Source organism: Octopus sinensis, linkage group LG14, assembly GCF_006345805.1.
Source record: "Octopus sinensis linkage group LG14, ASM634580v1, whole genome shotgun sequence".
NCBI lineage: Eukaryota > Metazoa > Mollusca > Cephalopoda > Octopoda > Octopodidae > Octopus > Octopus sinensis.
The window spans coordinates 35,227,812-35,248,633 of NC_043010.1; the positions used below are offsets into that span (position 1 = coordinate 35,227,812).

A 20,822-nucleotide genomic window follows, 5' to 3' on the forward strand; every position below is an offset into this window, starting at 1 on the left:
TAACTACAGTATTAAATTTGGGATATGGGAATGATTAACTGTGGTAAACAACTTGCTATAAAGTCAGAAGACATCATGGTTCGATTCCATCACTGGCACAGTACTGCATCTGTAAAGAAGACATTTCACTTCTAAATGGTCAAGCCTAACAGTTGAATATTGTACAATGTAATGACAATACAATCACAATTAGAAATAGTGGTAGCTCTGTATAATTGCTGAATGTTCTCTTTTCCAATGCAGAGTTGAAACCTGACAATGAAGATAATTAAGAGCTGGATGGGTTATGTCAGACTTCATCGAAATGGTAGCCATTCAACTAATTGGTTATGATTTCCAGGATATCACTAACTGACAGATACTTCATTTTCTCTCTTTGCTTCTTCTATCACAACTATTAAAATCCTTTATTGTTCCACCCAGGTCTACCTGTTTCTCCTCATCCAAGAGTATGCTTTCACAGACACTTCCCAGACCATTTTTTTGCACCTAATAATGTTACCTCTATAGAATTCCCACCCCTGTAGATATTGATATCAAAACTTGGCACAACGCCAGTAATTTTGAGTAAGAGGGCAAGTTGATTACATCAACCCCAACGTTCAGCTGGTACTTATTTTATCGACCACAAAAGGCAACTTTACAGAAATAATTCCTCCTCCAGCTTGGAACTTTCAAAGAATTCCTCCCACTCCTCGAAAATTTCCACAAAGTAATTACTACACCTCCTCAGAAAGTTCCGAGGAAGGTGTCTTCCTGGTAAGTTCCAACAGGGGAGGGACTTCCTGGAAAATTCCGAGGGGATGACGGATTTCATGGAAAGTTCTGTGGGGAGATAGACTTCCTGGGAAGCTCCAGGGGGTGGATTACTTACTGGAAAGTTTCAGGAGGGGTGGAATAACTTCCTGGAAAGTTCCGAGGAGGGGTGGAATTACTTCCTGGGCAGTTCCGAAAGCCTGGCTGAAACTGTTAAAACTTTCACACATGCCTGGTGACAAGGCAACGCTGTGTATTTATGTGCAGGTTGAATGACAGTTTAGCTGCACTAATCAAATCATGCATAGATAGATACTGTTCCACCAAAATGAAATAGTTCTCCTACACATGCATACATACATACATACATACGTACGTACACACATACATACATCCATACATAAATTTATATCTAATATAGGATAAAATTTTCAAAAACATTTTATCAATAGCCAGCATATTAAAAAAATACCTTTAAAGGTTAAATTTATAAACAACTTATAAACAAGGGCAAAAGAAAAAGTTTCAATGCCAAATATGCCAAAAATAGACTTAATCGAAATTGGGACCGAGCCAATAATAACGAAATTTTAAGAAATTTCTATCAGCTTGCTTTCGAGACGCGTGCTTATAGGGATAAATTATATGGTTATTGACGATTAAGTCTATTTTCAGCATATTTGGCATTGAAATTTTTTTCTTTTGCCCTTGTTTATAAGTTACATACATACATACATACATACATACATACATACATACATACATACATACATACCTATATACAAACGTGTGCATCTTTGAGTCTGTGTTTGTCATGGGAGTGTTGGTGTCATGACGAGTGTTGGTGTGTTTATGTCCTCACACGCAATAAGATGGCAAAAGAAACTAACAGATTAAGTACCATGTTAAAAATAAAAGTACTGAGGTTGATTCATTCAACTAGAATTCTTCAAAATAGTGCCCCAGCATGGCCATAAGTCTACTGACTGAAAAAACATACATACATACATACATGCACACATACACACACACACATACATACATACATACATACATACATACATACATACATACATACATACATACATACATACATACAGACATGCATGCATGCATACATATATGAAAAGAAAAACACAAATTCATATTAAAATGACTGGATTATAGTTTATTGCTTGATTTGAAGTGCACAGTGTAGTTAAGTCTTCTGTATATGAAATATTAAGAGTTACTGATGGTAGTTTATGAGAGTCATGGAAAGTTGCCAGACAATAGTATCAGATATTTTGGCAACTGGCATTGAAATTTTGGTACAAATGTATAATTTGCATTTTTCTACAGTTTGTGATGATGTGAGATACCAACTATACATTAAAGTATAATTCACAACTCATACATATGTACATACATACATACACTTGTATCTAGACAACATATTTATAGTAAAACAACAAACAACCCAACACATGCTATATATATATATACATACACACACACTTATGTATACACATACATATACACATGTTCACATAAAATACTCACACACATATAGATTTAACAAACATATATATATATATTTATTAAATATACATACATAACCCCATGCAGAGATGAACACACACATGCACACACACGCACACACATCTAAATGACCAAAAATTACATTACAAATACATGAAAACATTCACATTCACATACACACACACATATGTATCTACATATACATACACAATTATAAATGCAAATACTTAAACATGTATATGTAGCAGCTTTAACCATGTATGATTATAATTTGTGTAAAAAATAAAATAGCAAAACAGGTGGTGATGATGATGATGATATGATGATAGTGGCGGTGATGGTGGCAGTAACTATGGTTGTAATGAGGATGACTTTTGACTAGGCACAAAGTGAATGCTTGTAAGAAAATAAAGTAGATTACAGGTCTATCAAAAACAAAAAAAAACAAACCTCCCCTACAGGAGAAAACATGAAATGTAAAAGCTGACAGGTAAGCCATTTTTGTATTACATATATGTGTGTGTAGAGTCTGTGTTTGTGTATGTGTGCATGTATGTGTTTGTGTGCATATTTATGCTTGAAACAATATATATGTACAAGTGAAGAGTATGAAAAAATTTTCTCACACTTCAGGTTTGGAGAATTGAAAAAAATGGACACAACATTATATGCATGAAAAGTTATGCAATCACAACAACCATGCTGATCCAACATGGTTTTAGCTGCAATGGCTAAAATGAACAAAAGAACTATGAACACACACACACACACACTTAATCCATAGTTTCTGACTCTTTGGGAACCCTATTTTGTCAGACTAACAATTATGGATTTAGATATTTTATTCACTCTCAGATTTGTCTTTAATTATTTTATTCTAAGTAGGCAGGCATAGTTGCCACCCATTAGGATATACACACACAGACACACACATGCATAAAATATACATATATATCTATGTGTGCATATGTATGTATGTATATATATACCTCCTCGCAGGTAGTGAAGTGGTTCTCTTCCATCCCCAATAAGAACCGTACTAGGTTCATTCAGTTTGATATCGCCAGCTTCTACCCCTCGATTAACCCTAGTGTGCTAAATAAGGCCCTCTGGCATGCTCACAACAAGGCAGGCCTCACCAGAGAAGAGATAGATATCATTTTAGTTGCCAGGAAATCTTTTATTAAGTTTGATAATAAGCTGTGGATCCGTAAGGATACTCCCAATGAATTTGATGTGCCTATGGGTAGTTCGGATAGTGCGCAGATAGCCGATTTGGTCGGAATATATATTCTCTACGAATTGTCCGATCAATTCCCGGAGATCGCGGGCGGCCTGTATCGTGACGATTGTCTGTTTTACCTGCAAAACACCACGAACAGAATAGTGCAGAAAACTAAGAGCAGGTTAGCTAGGTTTTTAATAGAATGGGCATGAGTATAGTTTTTGATAACGAACTCACCAAGGCTAATTTCCTAGACGTTACACTTAACCTTAATAGCGACTCATACTGCCCTTACCATAAGCCTTCCACTAATTTGAAGTATGTCAGTGTCTTCTCAAATCATGCCAAAACCGTAACAGATAATTTGGTTAAAAACATCTCTCTAAGATTGTCTGGCCTGTCCGCCAGTGCCGATATTTTTATGCAGAAAGCGGATTTTTATAACGCCGCACTATCCAAGGCCGGTTATAGGCAGAAGGTAATTTATATTGATCCGGCCCTTCCAATGCCATCATTCGGTCATCAGGATAGGGCCGTATATAATAACATTAACATTTTAAGTAAGGACGGGAGCGCGGCGGATACCGGGGTAGTCGCTCCCGCATTTAATTTAGCGAACAAGGATAATTATCGGTCCGGGAGGTCTTACACTAACCCAAGACCCGTTATTCATCCGAGAATCACCCACCCAAATGCGAGAGCTGGCGTCCCGACCCATCACACTGATAGGAATAAGCATATATGGTTTGTAATCCCCTTTGGTAAGCAGATTAGAACTAACCTCCCCCTCATGTTTAGACAAGCCATCGCCAATAACTTCCCCAGAAATTCCAAATATTACTCCACGGTTAACTCACATAAAGTTAGGATAGCTTTCTCCAACACTAAAAACCTCGCCCAGATAATCGCCTCCCATAATAATAGGCTACTCACTAAGACCCTATCACCTTTTTCCGGAGGCACAGCCTCTTCCGCTCCCGGTTTAATGCTCAGTAGGAATAATTATAGTAGTAATAATGATATGAGAGCCAGTACAGTGACACATAATCTCAGCTCCAGCCAGGGAGTACCCACTAGGGGTATAGTTATAAATAGGGGTGTTGTGGTTGATGGTAACAATGGGAGTAGGGTAGAGAGCCCCTTAGCATCCCCAGCATCATTTCCGCAATAGCAGTACCACGGGCAGTAGCAATGACAGCACTCTGATAGATAGTGGAGAATCAGGGGTTATTCCTATAGTTAATAGTGACGTAGTGGAAAATAGAGTAGTAAGCGGCTGCAGGTCTCGGAACGAATATAGTGACAGGAACGCAGTTCTAATTTCAGAAACCAATCCTAGCAGAGTAAGATTCACGTCGGCGAACTCCAAGATCAAAAACGCCGTCTACCAATGCAAGGTTTACACGGACTCAGATGCCTTCACTTATATAGGGGCATCGTCCTCAAGATTGTCTTTGCGTGTCTCCAACCATTACGCAACTTTTCGGGACGTGAACAAGCGCCAGACCACGGGACTCAGTAAGCTAATATGGCGACTGAAGGATGCGAACTTAAGCTATAGGCTGGAATGGTCAATTTTGTCGGTGGCCCTCCCATTTGATAGGGGCAGAAGACAGTGCAACCTTTGTGTCTCCGAACTCTTCCATATTTTGTTTGCCAGAGGCCGGATGGTAAACGGGCTCTTACAGTCGGCTTTTCGATGCCCCCATTGGCGGCGTTACACTTATCTGGCCTTTAAATAGCGTTTATAAATAAGACGGCACCCATAGCCCTTGGTAACAAATTCTGAAATAGATTTAAGATATCTACAATTACCACTGCAAGGGAAATTACTCCTGTAAGACAAACGGGGCTTGTTTTTCACAGCGGGGGGTTTCCTTGTCAAGGTAGGCTTAGATGAACACACACACCACACACATAAAACATAAAATATATATATATAATTTCTTTATTTTTTTTCTTTCTGCCACCCAACGGTTATCACGGCAGTAGCCACTGACAGCCGAACGATCAAACGCACACACGTACACAAAAAATGTTTTCTACCCCTACGCCAACACACACATATATAGAACAGTATACACACACACACGTCTCTAAGTAGATTTTTTCTCGCCCCTTATAAAACATCCAATATTCTTTAAATAGTCAGAACTTTATTCTCGGTCACAAAGAACGTCTATACACCCTCACCCACATGTTTGACCGATGCCTGACCTGTTGAATTCTTCAGCCACCGGTTCTCAACATACACTGATAAACAGTTTCGCCATGGGCTCTTAGGAGCACAGTTCGATTTGTTTTTTGCTCTGCCTCTGTTCTGTTTTTGTTTTTCCAACGGATTTCCTTTTTTCTTCCTGAAGAGAAAGACACAATATGGTCCCATTATTCAATCGGATTTTGGTAATTTGTGCCTTTCGAAACACGTGTAGAATGAAATAAAACGATTTCTGTTCAATCTGCGTTCAGCTCCATTTCTTCAATTCACCAATAATGTTTTAATTTCAATTATCCGCACCAACGCACGGTTGCTACGCCAGATGGTTGTACCTCCAACCGTGCTGTTCACTGCTGTGATTTTTGCTACTAAGGTATCGGTTAAACTTTTGATTAATCTACTACAAGATTATTCATCTTTCTATTTCACATAATATATATATATATATATATATATCGGATAGTTGATGTTTTATTGATTTAAGTATGTTTCTCCATTCTCTAATTTTGTAGTATTTATATATATATATATATATCTATGTGTGCATATATAATATATATATATATATATTATATATATATATATATATATATATATATATACACACATATATATATATATATAATTAATCATATCAAAGGGAAATGGAAATTAATTAAAATTTTCATTTCCAGAGGCCTAATGTGTAAAAATTTAGTCCAAAGACTATGTATTAGTCATAAAATACAGTGTACTTTTAAACACACGAGGAATCCACTCGTGGGATTCAACACACTAGAAAGAACAGCTAGGTTCTATAACCACAAAATTATATATATATATATATATATATATAAGTATATGAAAGAATGGAGTTGAACGACTAGTTAACAAATATCCTTTATTCTCGACATGTGTTGAGAATAAAGGATATTTGTTAACTAGTCGTTCAACTCCATTCTTTCATATACTTATAATTTTAAAATAAACATACAAATTTCCGCACGAAGACACGTAGTCTATGCCCTAGGGACGTAGCTTCAACCGTGTTCTTTCTGATGTGAATTTGCTAACCAGGTATCGGTTATCTTTCGAATTATCCTTAATAAGATAATTCATTCAATTACTCATATATATATATATATATATATATATATATATACACACACATACATATATATACATAAACACATACACACACACATATATATATATATTTCTTTACTACCCACAAGGGGCTAAACACAGAGGGGATAAACAAGGACAGACAAACGGATTAAGTCGATTACATCAACCCCAGTGCGTAACTGGTACTTAAATTATCGACCCCCGAAAGGATGAAAGGCAAAGTCGACCTCGGCGGAATTTGAACCTAGAACGTAACGGCAAACGAAATACGGCTACGCATTTCGCCCGGCGTGCTAACGTTTTTGCCAGCTCGCCGCCTTTATATATATATATACATACATTACATATATATACATAAACACATACACACACACATATATATATATACATACATTACATATGCGCGTGCACACACAGTGATGCAAACAGGAAAAATAGAACTCTAAACATGAATATATGTATATTTTTATTAATCTCAACAGAAGTAACAGAGTGACTCAAGAGCTGAGAGTTGCATTCATTTGGCACTTATCAAACTAGTTTGGTAAGTACCAATGCACAAAGCTCTCCACCCTTGAATCACTCCATAACTTCCGATAATATTAACAAATATAGATATAATAACAAATTCATAAGCACCCCGAAAAATTAGATTCAACTCACAGAATTTTCAATCCCTTAGCATTTCAAACTGGCTACTTCTGGTAAAAGTGAAGCACACATGAAGTTCATCATTTCATCATTTTTGTGTACAAATATATTGATTTATTTAACACTATTATTATTATTGTTGTTGTTATCTGATATCACTGGACAGGAGACACTACATTACATTATGTGAGTATAACAATATATCTAACACTGTTTGCATTATGAAAAGTGAAGAATTAGAGCTTACATTAAACACACCGTCCAACTTTATATAAATACATGAACACATCTGACACTATTACTATTAGTAATACTATAAAGTTCAATCTTAGGAGAAACTAATCTAATTTATATGAATGCCAAAGCATTTTTTAGAAAATGTTCCAGAATAGTCTATCTTTCCCTTTCTTCTTAATTCTCGATTTCTCTTAGAGCAAGGAAAGATTCAGTGCTTTCTCGTCCTTCTCTCTCTCTCTCTCTCTCTCTCTTGTACTAGGTAAGCTGACCTTATGGGTAAGATTTTGGGGTCAAGGTTTACTTCAATACATTGCCTCAAAACTCTCTCATTCCTTGTTGTCTCTCTTTTCCTCTGTGTGCATGTGTGTGTGTGTGTCTGTGCGTGTGCACGCACACACAACACACACCTGTCTATGTTTCTATCTATCTAACTAACTATCTTGCTGCCAGCTAAGTTTGTGATAATGTAAAATCTAAGCGACTTCATGTGCTACCAAGTGACTCATAAGGCACCAGTACTTAGTTCCAGTTTTACAGCACCAAGCAAATGGGAGACAGATCTCTCCTTGGACAGGGATCAGTATAAAGCAGATAACAAAAAGTCCCCAGATTTGCTATATATGGCTCCACTTCCTTCCCATTTTATTTTTTATGTGCCTTTTTCAAGCCTAGCCAGGTTCATGGGCCCAGTTTCCCGGTTTCTGTGGCGTATGTGTTCCCCCCAGCTGGATGGGATGCCAGTCCATCACAGCGTTACTCAAGAAACAGGAAGAGAGAGTGAGAGAAAGTTGGGGCGAAAGAGTACAACAGGGGTCGCCACCACCCCCTGCTGGAGCCTCGTGGAGCTTTAGGTGATTTCGCTCAATAAACACACACAACACCCGGTCTGGGAATCAAAACCGCGATCCTCTGACCGCGAGTCCGCTGCCCTAACCACCGGGCCATTGTGCCTCCACACAATATAACTATAACTGCATTTAATTGCACTGTATTGTACAAAACAACATTCAGTAACACCACTGCATAACATTCCAAAGTTTTGTACAATAATACAAAATTGCATGAAAATGCATGCAGAATTCCTGCATTTATACACCACTGCATGTCATGTCACTAGACAATATAAAACAATACTGCAATGTACTGCACACACTGGGCGACATTATTGCAGCATATGACACATGGGACTACATCATATACATCACTGCAGTATATTAATTGTACATTGTGTGCAGGTCATTACAGCCCTTAGCTTTCTACTGCACAGCCTGGTTCTGCAGTGCTAAGCACACCAGTGCACAGCAGGGTCATACATTGAATCAATAGAGGGAATGTACACAGACCACCCTTCAGTAAGGGAGAAATAAGCCTCATCACCAGAACATCCCCCACATGCAACCATTGTGAACTCTTCTTGAGTTTCCAGTGATATGTTAGAAGGGGGAAAAAAAGGAGAAAAAATATATTCGAAATAATAAAAAAATAGCTAATATACATATTTACATTATTTTTGTTGCTGTTGTTGTTGGTCACACTAGTGTGGGTGGTGGTGGTTGTGGTGATGGTGGGGTGGTTGTGGTGATGGTGGCGGTGGTTGTGGTGATGGTGGCGGTGGTTGTGGTGATGGTGGCGGAGATGATTTCATTGTTCATTGTTACTGCTTGAATTTGTTTTGTTTTGTTTGTTTTTTTGGCTGCTGTCATTTGGTTTGTTTATTTGTAGAAGTGTTATTTTTATTTCTTTTTTCCTTTTGCAGTAGATATTTTCTATTATTTTATATATATATATATATATATATATATATATATATATACACACATACATACATGCATGCATACAACAATATACATATATATCTAACAATACATATATACATGTGTGTTTGTGTGTGCGTGTGTGTCATTTCTTTTAGCTGAATCAATTATCCATTACACTGGACAACTAGTTCATCAAATAGTTCACTGTGCAGTAGAACTATCTGATAAACCAGTCATCCAAGGAAAAGTTCAGAGTAACACCCAACAAACCGACTCAGCCAAAATATATTACATTCTATTATAGTAATGGATATTCTTTTTCCCATCTGCTACCACCTACATACATCATTTACACATACATATAAACAAGGAAAATGAAATATTTAAATGAGTCATTAATGTAATAATATCTGATTTGGCATCATAGCTAAAATGATAGCAATTTGGCCAAAGATCTTAACTAGCAATGTCACAATTCATACAATTTTAATTGGTAACATCACTCACAGTTCACACCATTGGAACCAGGATTGCAGTGAAATGATACTAAATCAGATAAAGTCAATGAATTGCCAAAAACGCAATCATTATTAATACAATTATCAACAACAATTTGGAATAGGTGAACACTGCCAATTGGCATTGTTATAATTATGTTGTTGATCATGAATTGTCAGTTTAGCAGGAGTCAAAGATGCAATCAGCTTAGTTGCCATCGTGCTTTTTTGTTATCAAAATTTGCTATGTCTCAAAGAGAAATGCAGTCCATTGAAACATTTGAGGGAGGGAAGCAATTAAATGACAGTCTCTAGTGCATCAGAGTCACTACCGTTTGCTTCGTCTCGCAACAGTACAATATCGTGTGGATTCTTGAGGTCATTCCTGTAATTGTGAGCAGCTATAATGCGATTTTTCTCTTCATGCACATCATAAAATTCCTCTTTAGCAGCATGTCCTTCAACATCCAGTTCAGATCGGGGGGATTCCACATTGTAGCTTGTATCCTGGCCCTCAACTTTTTTCCGTCGATAACTTATCCCTTCAGGACCAACTCTGAAGTTGCCTTTTCCTTGTGTAGGGTTTTTGCGAACTTCAGCCTGCAGCTTATGTGGTGACGCTTTTGATGTTGATGACGATGATGATGAGCGAGATTGGTATGGAGGAGGAGGTGGTTTGATTTTTGACTGTTGATGGTGTTCGTGGTCACGGTTACTGTTGTTACTGGTGGTGTAGTAATTGCTATTGCTGTGTGATCTGTTTTTATGCTTGCTATCAACATTATTATTCTTTGTTGGAGATGTGTGAACATTGCAGCCATCAATGTTGCGACTATATGGACCATACTGACCATAAGGCTGTTCCCTGGGCCCAAGAGACTCCTCAACATTTCCTCTGTGTGGTGACAAGGATGTGGAATAACCGTGCATGGCGCTGTCATACTGTTCCTCTTCGTAACACCTTTGAACTTGTTTTGAAGCATCAACACTTCTACAGTTGTTTACATAACATTCTTTAGGCAGGGGGATTTGATTCTGGTTATTAGCATGCCTTGATGGAGAATGAGGTATGTTCTGGAAGGAAGACAAATTTGTTGAATGTCCTTGATTATTATTGAGGACTGATGGAATGACATTTACCATGTAGCCAACATGCTTTGGTGGAGAGTAGATGACATTGTCAGAAGAGATTTTCTCTGGGGAAATATCAGCTGAAGCACCAGTAATGTTTCTTGTAAGTTCTGAAGGAGCCACAAAAGATTTGCCCAAGTTCATACTGTTCTGATCTTCAGGCATGTAATATGAGGATGATATACCTGAAGCATTGCTTCGGTGACTTGATATGTGGACTTCTGGAGATAAGCTGGTATCTTCAGGACTGGTCGGTGACAAGTCAGGGGTCAGAGGTAACATTTTCGGGTGTGGAATGGGAGTATTACATGGATTGAGACTGGCAGGTTGTCCATCCGGTGAAGCATCCATTGATGTACCTGAAGCATTGCTTCGATTATGGTTTGTGTTAAGAGGAGATAACTCCGTAGATGTCCCAGAAATGTTACCTCTGTTAGAATTATCTTGACTTTGAGAATACCCAGATGAGACAGAGTCAAGAGTTGCATTCAAATCAACGGCATCCTGTCTCTTAAGATTCTTCTTTCCAGACTCTTTCTGATCAGATTTTTCTAGTTTGGATGGTGTCTTGGAATTTGCTTCTGGGGAGTGAACATACTGTTTAGATGAGTCAGGAGTTGCCATTTTACCAGATCTTGTATTACTCTTTCTGGAACCTGAAGTTGACATTTCTTTTGATACTTTTGAAGAACTTTGCTGAGAATCACGTTTTGCAGGTGAATCTCGGTCACAAGAGTCAGATTTCTTGGAAATTCTACCATATATGGATTCTTTTGGTTTTGTAGATTTCGAATACAAGCACTCTGATGAGGAAATTTTTATAGCATATGGCAAAGGTGCCTGGTTGAAAATCCGCTCAGGATAGTTGGGGGACAAAAGTGCTCTTGTCTCCGGGGAAGAAACCAACCTCTCATAAACAGGTGAAGTGACAATGTCATGTTCAGGTGAATCAATTTTTTCATAAAGGGGTACAATGTAAACAGACTCATTTTTGGCAGGTACCGATGCTGACATAGTCCTGGTTAAGGATGGTCTTTTATGACAGTCAACCAACAGGGATTGATTCATATTGTCATAGCCATCTGATGATGTCTTAGGAACCCGGAAAGAATTACTTTGTTTCACTTTAGAAATGTGAACACCCACATCACCAACGCCCTCGAAGTTGCATAGGGGCAATGTCTCCAGCTCAATGTGCTCCTGGGTGTTGTATTTATTTACTGGATTTACCATGTCATTAAACATTGCCTCGGCAAATGTTTTTGCAGTAGAAGTTGAAGGCATAAAGGCTTCATCCATGTCTGCAAACAGTTGGCGGCGTCTTGGCAGCTGCGAACGTCCATCACATGTTGCTGGTATGCTAGGACTACTTGACTGAGTTTTTGCTGGCTGTGGTGTATAAGCCCTTCGTCCAGCCATATAACCTCCTTTACTTCCTGGATTGTAGGGCTGTGGAGTTTTTGATCGGCGCTGTTGCTCTTGCATGCTCTGTATCTCTAGCTCATGTTGTTCCTGCATGTTTCTCATATGAAGTCCCATAATCAGAAGCAGTTGTCTGCAAAAAGAGAAAAGTAATTTAATAACAGTATTTAAAACGTTATATATATATATATATGTGTATATATATATATATAATATATATATATATATATATATATATATATATATATATTTATTCTTTTACTTGTTTCAGTCATTTGACTGTGGCCATGCTGGAGCACTGCCTTTAGTCGAGCAAATCAACCCCAGAACTTATTCTTTGTAAGCCTAGTACCTATTCTATCATTCTCTTTTGCCGAACCACTAAGTTACAGGGACCTAAACACACCAGCATCAGTTGTCAAGCGATGTTGGGGGGACAAACACACAAACATATACACACACGTACATATATATATACGACGGGCTTCTTTCAGTTTCTGTGTACCAAATCTACTCACAAGGCTTTGGTTGGCCCAAGGCTATAGTAGAAGACACTTGCCCAAGGTGCCACGCAGTGGGACTGAACCCAGAACCATGTAGTTGGTAAGCGAGTTACCACACAGCCACTCCTACGCCTATATATATATATATATATATATATATATATCAGTAACAATGAAGGGTGAAATTAATTAATTTGGAATAATTATCAATTACACCAAGTAGTCTTCGGCATGTAAAAGCCTCATTCGGCATGTAATCTTCAATTACACCAAGTACTATATATATATATATATAATATATATATATATATATATATATATTATATATATATCATACATCAAGTAGTTATATACACATTCACTAGATTCATGCCAGGGACTATCTATTACAATCTGTTAATTAGTAATTATCTAAATGCTTGAAATGAGATGTCAATGAGATTATAATTCTTCAAAAGGATCTTTATTTCTGATCTAAAGTTAATAATCCATTAGCCTATTGACCTAGTACACCTATAATCATATTGTCAATTAGTAATTCTAGGTTACTTTTGGCAAAACACACAGGAAGTATGACACTAACTGCTTTATTGCAAAGAGCATAACTTGTCAAAAAGTTTGGTTTTCACCTAAATATTATCCTAGAGCAATATTAAATATATTTTAGACATATATATTCATATTCTGAAATAAAATCTATTTATGTAACAAAATGCTCAAAGTTATCAACATTATAATCAATGTGGAAGATGCTACATTATGCTTACTGTAAAATGCCTCTGTTATGAAATATATCCATGCCATAAATTTTAATGGATATATAAGAGCGATTTTGGGGTCCTGTCATACAATTCTCAATTTCTCTGATGACAAATCTGTGAAATCAATCACTTGCATCACCTATATACAGGTAGAGTCTTGTTTCCATATTTCTTGAAACTTTCACAAAAGTGGAAGATTCTTTCATATTTTTAGAAGGAGTTATTCTTTTATCTTATTTATTTATTACAAGTATGTATACCAGAGTGGGGGCACATGGCCTAGTGGTTAGAGCAGCTGACTCGTGGTCGAGGGATCGGGGGTTTGAATCTCAGACCAGGCGATATGTGTGTTTATGAGCGAAACACCTAAGCTCCATGGAGCTCCAGCAGAAGGTAATGATGAACTTCTGCTGACTCTTTCGCCACAACTTTCTCTCACTCTTTCCTCCTGCATCTTGCAGCTCACTTGTGATGGACCGGTATCCCATCCAGGTGGGGAACCTATATGCCAAGGAAACCGGGAAACCAGCCCTATGAACCAGGCATGGCTTGAGAAGGAACAAACATGTATATCATAGTCCTCTGTCTTTCTACCCTACTGGAACAACATTGTGTACAGTGAAACAGTCCAATGTGCAAATGACAGTTTCTGCCCCTCGAGCCAAGCTTGTGGGCTGTCCCAGTGCTGTTTGAGTTGTAGTGATGTCTGGTTCTCTCTCTCAGTATAGAGGATTTGATAGGATCCAAGTCTGGGCAGTACAGTGTGGAAGACAGGTTGTTGCTCATGCAACATGTCCCTACTCTCCACATCATAGATGGACCTAAAGGGACAGTGCAGCCATTTCAATTTTCCAAATAGTAATGTGTATGTATATATATGTATATGTATGTGTGTGTGTGTGTGTGTGTGTGTTAGATATTAAGCATAAGCCACACAATTATTTTTAATGCTATGCACTTTTGTGTATCCTTTAATCAATTTTGCAAAATATCAAGACATTTCGATTTGTGTATAGAAAGTTTACTTTTAATATATATGTGCACATGCATGCACACGTATGCACACACACACACACAGAGAGACTACTGTGGTTGTCACTAGTGATACCACTGTAGCCAGTACCAAGCTTCAACTGTAGTTGGAACAATTGTTACTGCTGATTCTTACCACCAGATTCAGTCGGCTTGTTTGGATCTTCATACATAGATATTAATAACTAACCACTGGGGGAAACTGCTAAATTTGGTACGAATAAAGAAAGAGACAATAATGGAGATTAACTTTCTTTTATCTTAATCTGTTTCAGTAATTACAAACACACACACAGAGAACAATTTAGTCTCTGATAAACAAAATGAAGGGATGGCCACAATGGAGCACCTTTGATTTGTAGTTCTATTTAATGATAATTAACCTAGGGTTAACCATCACAAGCAGCAACAAGTGTGGTAGCTACAATATTAACACTGTTCTTATCACAAGAGCTGGGAGCTAGCATCCAGGAATTAAAAAAAAAAAACAAAGGTCGTGAACAAGTCATTGAGGAAGCTTCCATATGAGAGCCCATCCTGGTAGAAAGAGCAGCCAAATCTCCTTCAAGTCACAACTTATTAACATGGACAATATAGTCTTACACATAGAAAAATATCTGCTAATCATACTTGGTATGCTTTTTAACATAGATCCTGTCCGGATGAGGGCTGATCTGGGCCTAAACAACAAGAGTGTGAAAAAGAAATGACCAGAGCATCTTTACCTGTTGTCCAAATTGTCCATAGTCATTGTCCTCTGCCGTCGGTCCTGCTTGCTCAACTTGTGGTTAGTCCGCATGCTCTCTGGAGTTCCGGCGCTTGCTGGCCGCATTGTCTCACTGAGTGTTCTGCGAGGAGGATGGCTGGTCTTTGAGGAATGGCCCCTATCAAGAGTTCTCACTTCAGCAGAGCCACTGTCCTCAAATACTTCATTGCTGCTGTCGACGATGTTGTTTCGGCTGCGATGGCTGAAGCTTTGGCTGCGTTTCAAGTGGCGCAGCTTGTCTTTGCGAACAAAGTCAGGGAACCAGTCCCTCAGCATTGAGCTCTTCATCACTCTGGACAGACCCCGTGGGTAAACAGTCTCAAGAAGTGGAACAGGACTCCCAGGACTTGGTGGTCCTTGATTGTAACTGTCATGGCAGTGAGCAGGATGGTAGTAGTCAATGGAGCTATGATGTTGCCTCTCATCATGTTCGCACATCTCGTCCTGGAGAAATGGTAATAATAATAATAACAATAACAACAACAATAACAATAATATTAATAATAACAATGATAATAATAATAAATGCCACTAAGCATAATAATAATAATAATAATAATAATAAATGCCGCTAAACATATTGTCCAATTAAGTAACAACTCTGCCAGCGCTCTGCCTTAATAATAATAACAATAACAACAACAACAACAACAACAACGACAGCAGCAGCAGCAGCAATAATGATAACAATAATAAGGGACCTTTTGAGCAGGATGGGCTACTTGACCAGAAGAAATTTCTAACTGGGCCCCACCTGCAAGGTCATGTGCTGTTTATCTTGATATGAGATCACCATGTCGCGCACATATGGTTGTGATGCATGTGCCTTGTGTACCCTTATCAGACAGGTAGTAATGATGGGTATATTGGGTTTCATATATTTTACCCCAGTGTCACTTTGATGGCATGAACTGCTTTCTCACTCAACAACAACAACAATAACAATAATAATAATTATTATTATTATTATTATTATAAAAATATTGTCAATATGATTCCAAAAATAAATTAATCTGTAAGCATTATCAAATGTACATAATAGCAAATACTTTTTACTGTCACCTTACGACCACACTGTCATCTTATCATCAAATTACTTTTAAAACAAACTTTTAATTTTCTTGTTTTGACAGACATTCTCTAGTACAATGCCACTAAGCATTTTGCCCAGCATGCTAACAATTCTGCCAGCACCACCACAATAACAATCATCACAACAACAACAACAACAGTAAAATGCAAAAAGCAACAATCAAACACCAACAGAACAGGCAATAAAGACTGAAACCCTCCAATCCACAAACTCATTGCTTAAATAGCCACTGCATATAGTCGTGTAATGTTATTGGATATACCAATTTACATATTAAATACATTCTTGCAAGCTGGTACATAAAAACATTAATGACTTGTAGGTACACGGTATTTTATTATGCAACCATAATCATCATCATCATCATCATCATCATCATCATCGTTTAACGTCCGTTCTCCATGCTAGCATGGGTTGGTTGGTTCGACCGAGGATCTGGGAAGCCAGAAGGCTGCACCAGGCTCCAGTCTGATCTGGCAGTGTTTCTACAGCTGGATGCCCTTCCTAACGCCAACCACTCCGTGAGTGTAGTGGGTGCTTTTTACGTGCCACCTGCACAGGTGCCAGGCAAGGCTGGCAACAGCCACGATCGGATTGGTGCATTTTACGTGCCATCGGCACGGAAGCCAGTTGAGGCAGCACTGGCATCGGCCACGATTCGGATAGCGCTTTTTACGTACCACCGGCACGGAAGCCAGTCTAGGCGACGCTGGCATCGGCCACCTTCAGATGGTGCTGTTTACGTGCCACCGGCTCAGGGATCACAACCGCAGTTTCCATTGATTTTGATGTCGGTGTACTTGACTCAATGGATCTCCTCAACCACAAGGTCGAAATGGTGTTTCTTCACTTGCCACCTGCACAGGAGTCAGTCCAGCGGTCCTGGCAACTGCCGGGTGCCAGTCATAGGATTGGTTCAATTTCGATTTCGATTTCACTTGCCCCAACAGGTCTTCGCAAGCAGAGTTTAGTGTCCAATGAAGGGGGGTTGGCATGGGTGCCTGTCGTCGGATGAGGTTCGACTTCGCTTGCCTCAACAGGTCTTTGTGTGTCCAAGGGAGGAAAGACATGCATATGCTATATATAATATATTAAACGTTTTTATAAGTCAATACCATATACTACTGTGTTAGCAGTGCACTTAAATCATGTGTTGAGGTCATCTCTACAGATTTTCTATAGAGATTATAACCAGTACTGATTTTGTTATGATGCTTCGTATCTGAGACATCAGATGTAAACAAACTATGAGATCGATGAAGAAATTGGATCGGTGCTACTTTGGAGTGTGATCTACAAGGAAGATAACTTTTGGTTACTTTTTAAATTATTTTGAACATACTTAGCATTGTAAATGCATTTTCTCAAAATTCTTACTATTTTAATAATAAGAAAACCCTATAATAATTAAGATAAGATAATTAAGAAAACCCTATAATAATTAAGATAAGATAATTAAGAAAACCCTATAATAATTAAGATAAGATAATTAAGAAAACCCTATAATAATTAAGATCACTCACCAAAGTAAATTTGTTCTCATAGATCACAGAGAAAGTAGCACTAATACAAAATAAACTAAAAAGTAACCTAAAGTAATCTCCCTTCAAATTGTAGATCACACACCAAAGTGGCACCTTTCTTTTTCATAAGAAATGATGTGAATTTAGTGCTGGTTTCTTTTAAAAATGCAACTGCATTCGTCTTGTCATTGATGAGACTGTAAAAATCTTTGGCCAACATCTTATGGGTTTTTTTAGAAATTGAAAAGTAAACTAAAAACTAACCTAAAGTAACCACCCTTATAGATCACATGCCAAAGTAGCACCAATGGGTCTACAATGTAATAATACTCACATCCCATTGATCCTCCTCCTTTTTCTTCTTCATGCGATAAACACGGTAAGTAATGAAGTAGGATAAAACACAGATCATAGTAACAATCACGTAGATGGCAATGAGGACATACAGCATCTTTGGCAATGAGGACCTTATGGCCTGACAATTATCGTCGACTCCATGGAACGTCAGAATGAATGGATCTGAAACAATAAAGATAAAATTAGTAGTAAAAATAGTAGGTCATAACTAATAATAATAATAATAATAATAATAATAATAATAATAATAATAATAATAAATGCCCTGATGCAGTACCAGGCAGTGGCTCTCATGGCTTCTGATCTTAACTGATTGGAAGTGTTATCATGTACATTGTTTTGTCTTGGTATAAAAGATGGGCTACAGCAAATATTCTGCTCAATACCACAGATTTGCTTGTCAGTTGTTTGACCTTAACCAGTTGAGCATGTCCCTTAGTGGCTGACGATATGTGCATCTCTGATCACGAGCAGAAGTAGTGGGGGAGCATCATAGCCATGTGTTGAGAGGGATTCTTTGGGGTTTGAATAGTTCACCTCTGGAAACATGGGTGGTTCTTTCAACATCCTTAAACAACCCTTATTCAGGGACCGTTTGAGCAGGATGGGCTACTTGACCAGAAGAAATTTCTAACTGGGCCCCACCTGCAAGGTCATGTGCTGTTTATCTTGATATGAGATCACCATGTCGCGCACATATGGTTGTGATGCATGTGCCTGGTGTACCTTTATCAGACGGGTAGTCATGATGGGTATATTGGGCTTCGTATATTTTACCCCAGTGTCACTTTGATGGCATGAACTGCTCTCTCAATGATGATGATGATGATGGTGATGATGATGATGATGGTGATGATGGTGATGATGATGATGATGATGATGATGATGATAATAATAATAATAATGGTTTCAAATTTTGCCACAAGGGCAGCAATTTTGCAGAAGGGGATGAGTCGATTACATTGACCCAGGTGCTGAAATGATACTTATTTTATTGAAACCAAAAGGATGAAAGGCAAAGTCAACCTTGATGGAATTTAAACCCATAATGTAAAGACAGATGAAATGCCACTAAGTATTTCACTTGGCAGCTTGCCGCCTTAATAATTATAAGAATGATTTCTTTTATTTGCCACTAGAGTGAAGGATGAGGAGGACAATACAAAGACATAAAGTGTAGGGGTTTATCTATGATGGAATGATAAACAAAAAGGGTACGTGATACATATTAGAAGAAGAGAAGTATACATAGTATACAACACTAGAAAAAGAAGGAAAAAAGTGATAGTGATGGGGTGCCCCTGATACAGGAGGACCTCTAGGGATAATCAAGAAACTCCATTATCCAAGATCACCCTGAATACCAAGGATGAGAGCCCTCTTCAACTTCTTTCTTCTGACTCACAGGTCTACACTGAGAGTGGAACCATCCACTCTTGCCATTTTTGCAACTTTCACCCACCTTTTCATAAATTCACTTGCAGACAGCGCTCCCTCTCCACCCTCACTTACCTTTTCGAGTGAAACTTGAAAATGTCCATGAGGGCTTTACCAAAGAGGAATGTCTCTGTCCTTATTCCTTTCAGCCTCATCCACCAGACAAAGGAAAACAGTCTTGCCTGCCCGATTAAAGGAGAGCGATAGTCCAAGCATCATTATGGACTCAGCTGACAGATGGATCCGTCCCACACGTGATAGCAGCTGTTTGACATAATTCCACAAGTCAGCACTGCCCAGACACTGCATGGGTGCATACAGAATGGTTTTGTCACTCTGTGAGCACCTCGGACAAGCCTGTCTGACAGCACAATCTGTGCCTGTAGAGTTTATCTCTAACTGGTAGCACCCCACCTCCCAGTAGCACTACCAGGCCAAAGACATCTGGAAAATATCCATAGTAGTCCCTGACTGGAAAGTCCTCCAGAATTGACTTGCCAATTCATCTTTGTTGACGCCTAGGATCTCCCTGAGGATATCATTACACTTCCCCACTACTAATCCTCTGTATATAGCTAAAATGGAACATCCACCAATCCAATTGCCCGACTTGTAGAGAAAAGTGGACACCTGACGACATTCTAAGTGCCAGGTGCCCAGTCTCGGCCTATCCTTTACTCAGGACTGCAATTCTGTCAAGGAGACAAGCTGCAGAAAGGTGTGTCTCACAAACAGAGAACACACACATTCACCTTCAAAGAAATTGTTGCATGTGGGCGACCTGATTGCATGTCTGGACATCAAAAGCCATGGCATGCCTAAGCTGCC

General features: G+C 38.4%; 1 protein-coding gene across 1 annotated transcript in view; it reads right to left on the reverse strand.

Annotated features, from left to right (window-relative positions):
• Positions 1 to 10,200: 10,200 nt before the first annotated feature.
• LOC115218929 overlaps positions 10,201 to 20,822 on the reverse strand; it is a 121,094-nt gene continuing 110,472 nt past the window's right edge. The window contains exons 4-6 of the mRNA XM_029788946.2: positions 18,535 to 18,719; positions 15,544 to 16,028; positions 10,201 to 12,655 (exon numbers count right to left, since the gene is read on the reverse strand). Coding sequence (XP_029644806.1) covers positions 10,267 to 12,655; positions 15,544 to 16,028; positions 18,535 to 18,719 — 3,059 coding nt within the window. The 3' untranslated portion in view covers positions 10,201 to 10,266. The remainder of the gene's footprint in view (positions 12,656 to 15,543; positions 16,029 to 18,534; positions 18,720 to 20,822) is intronic.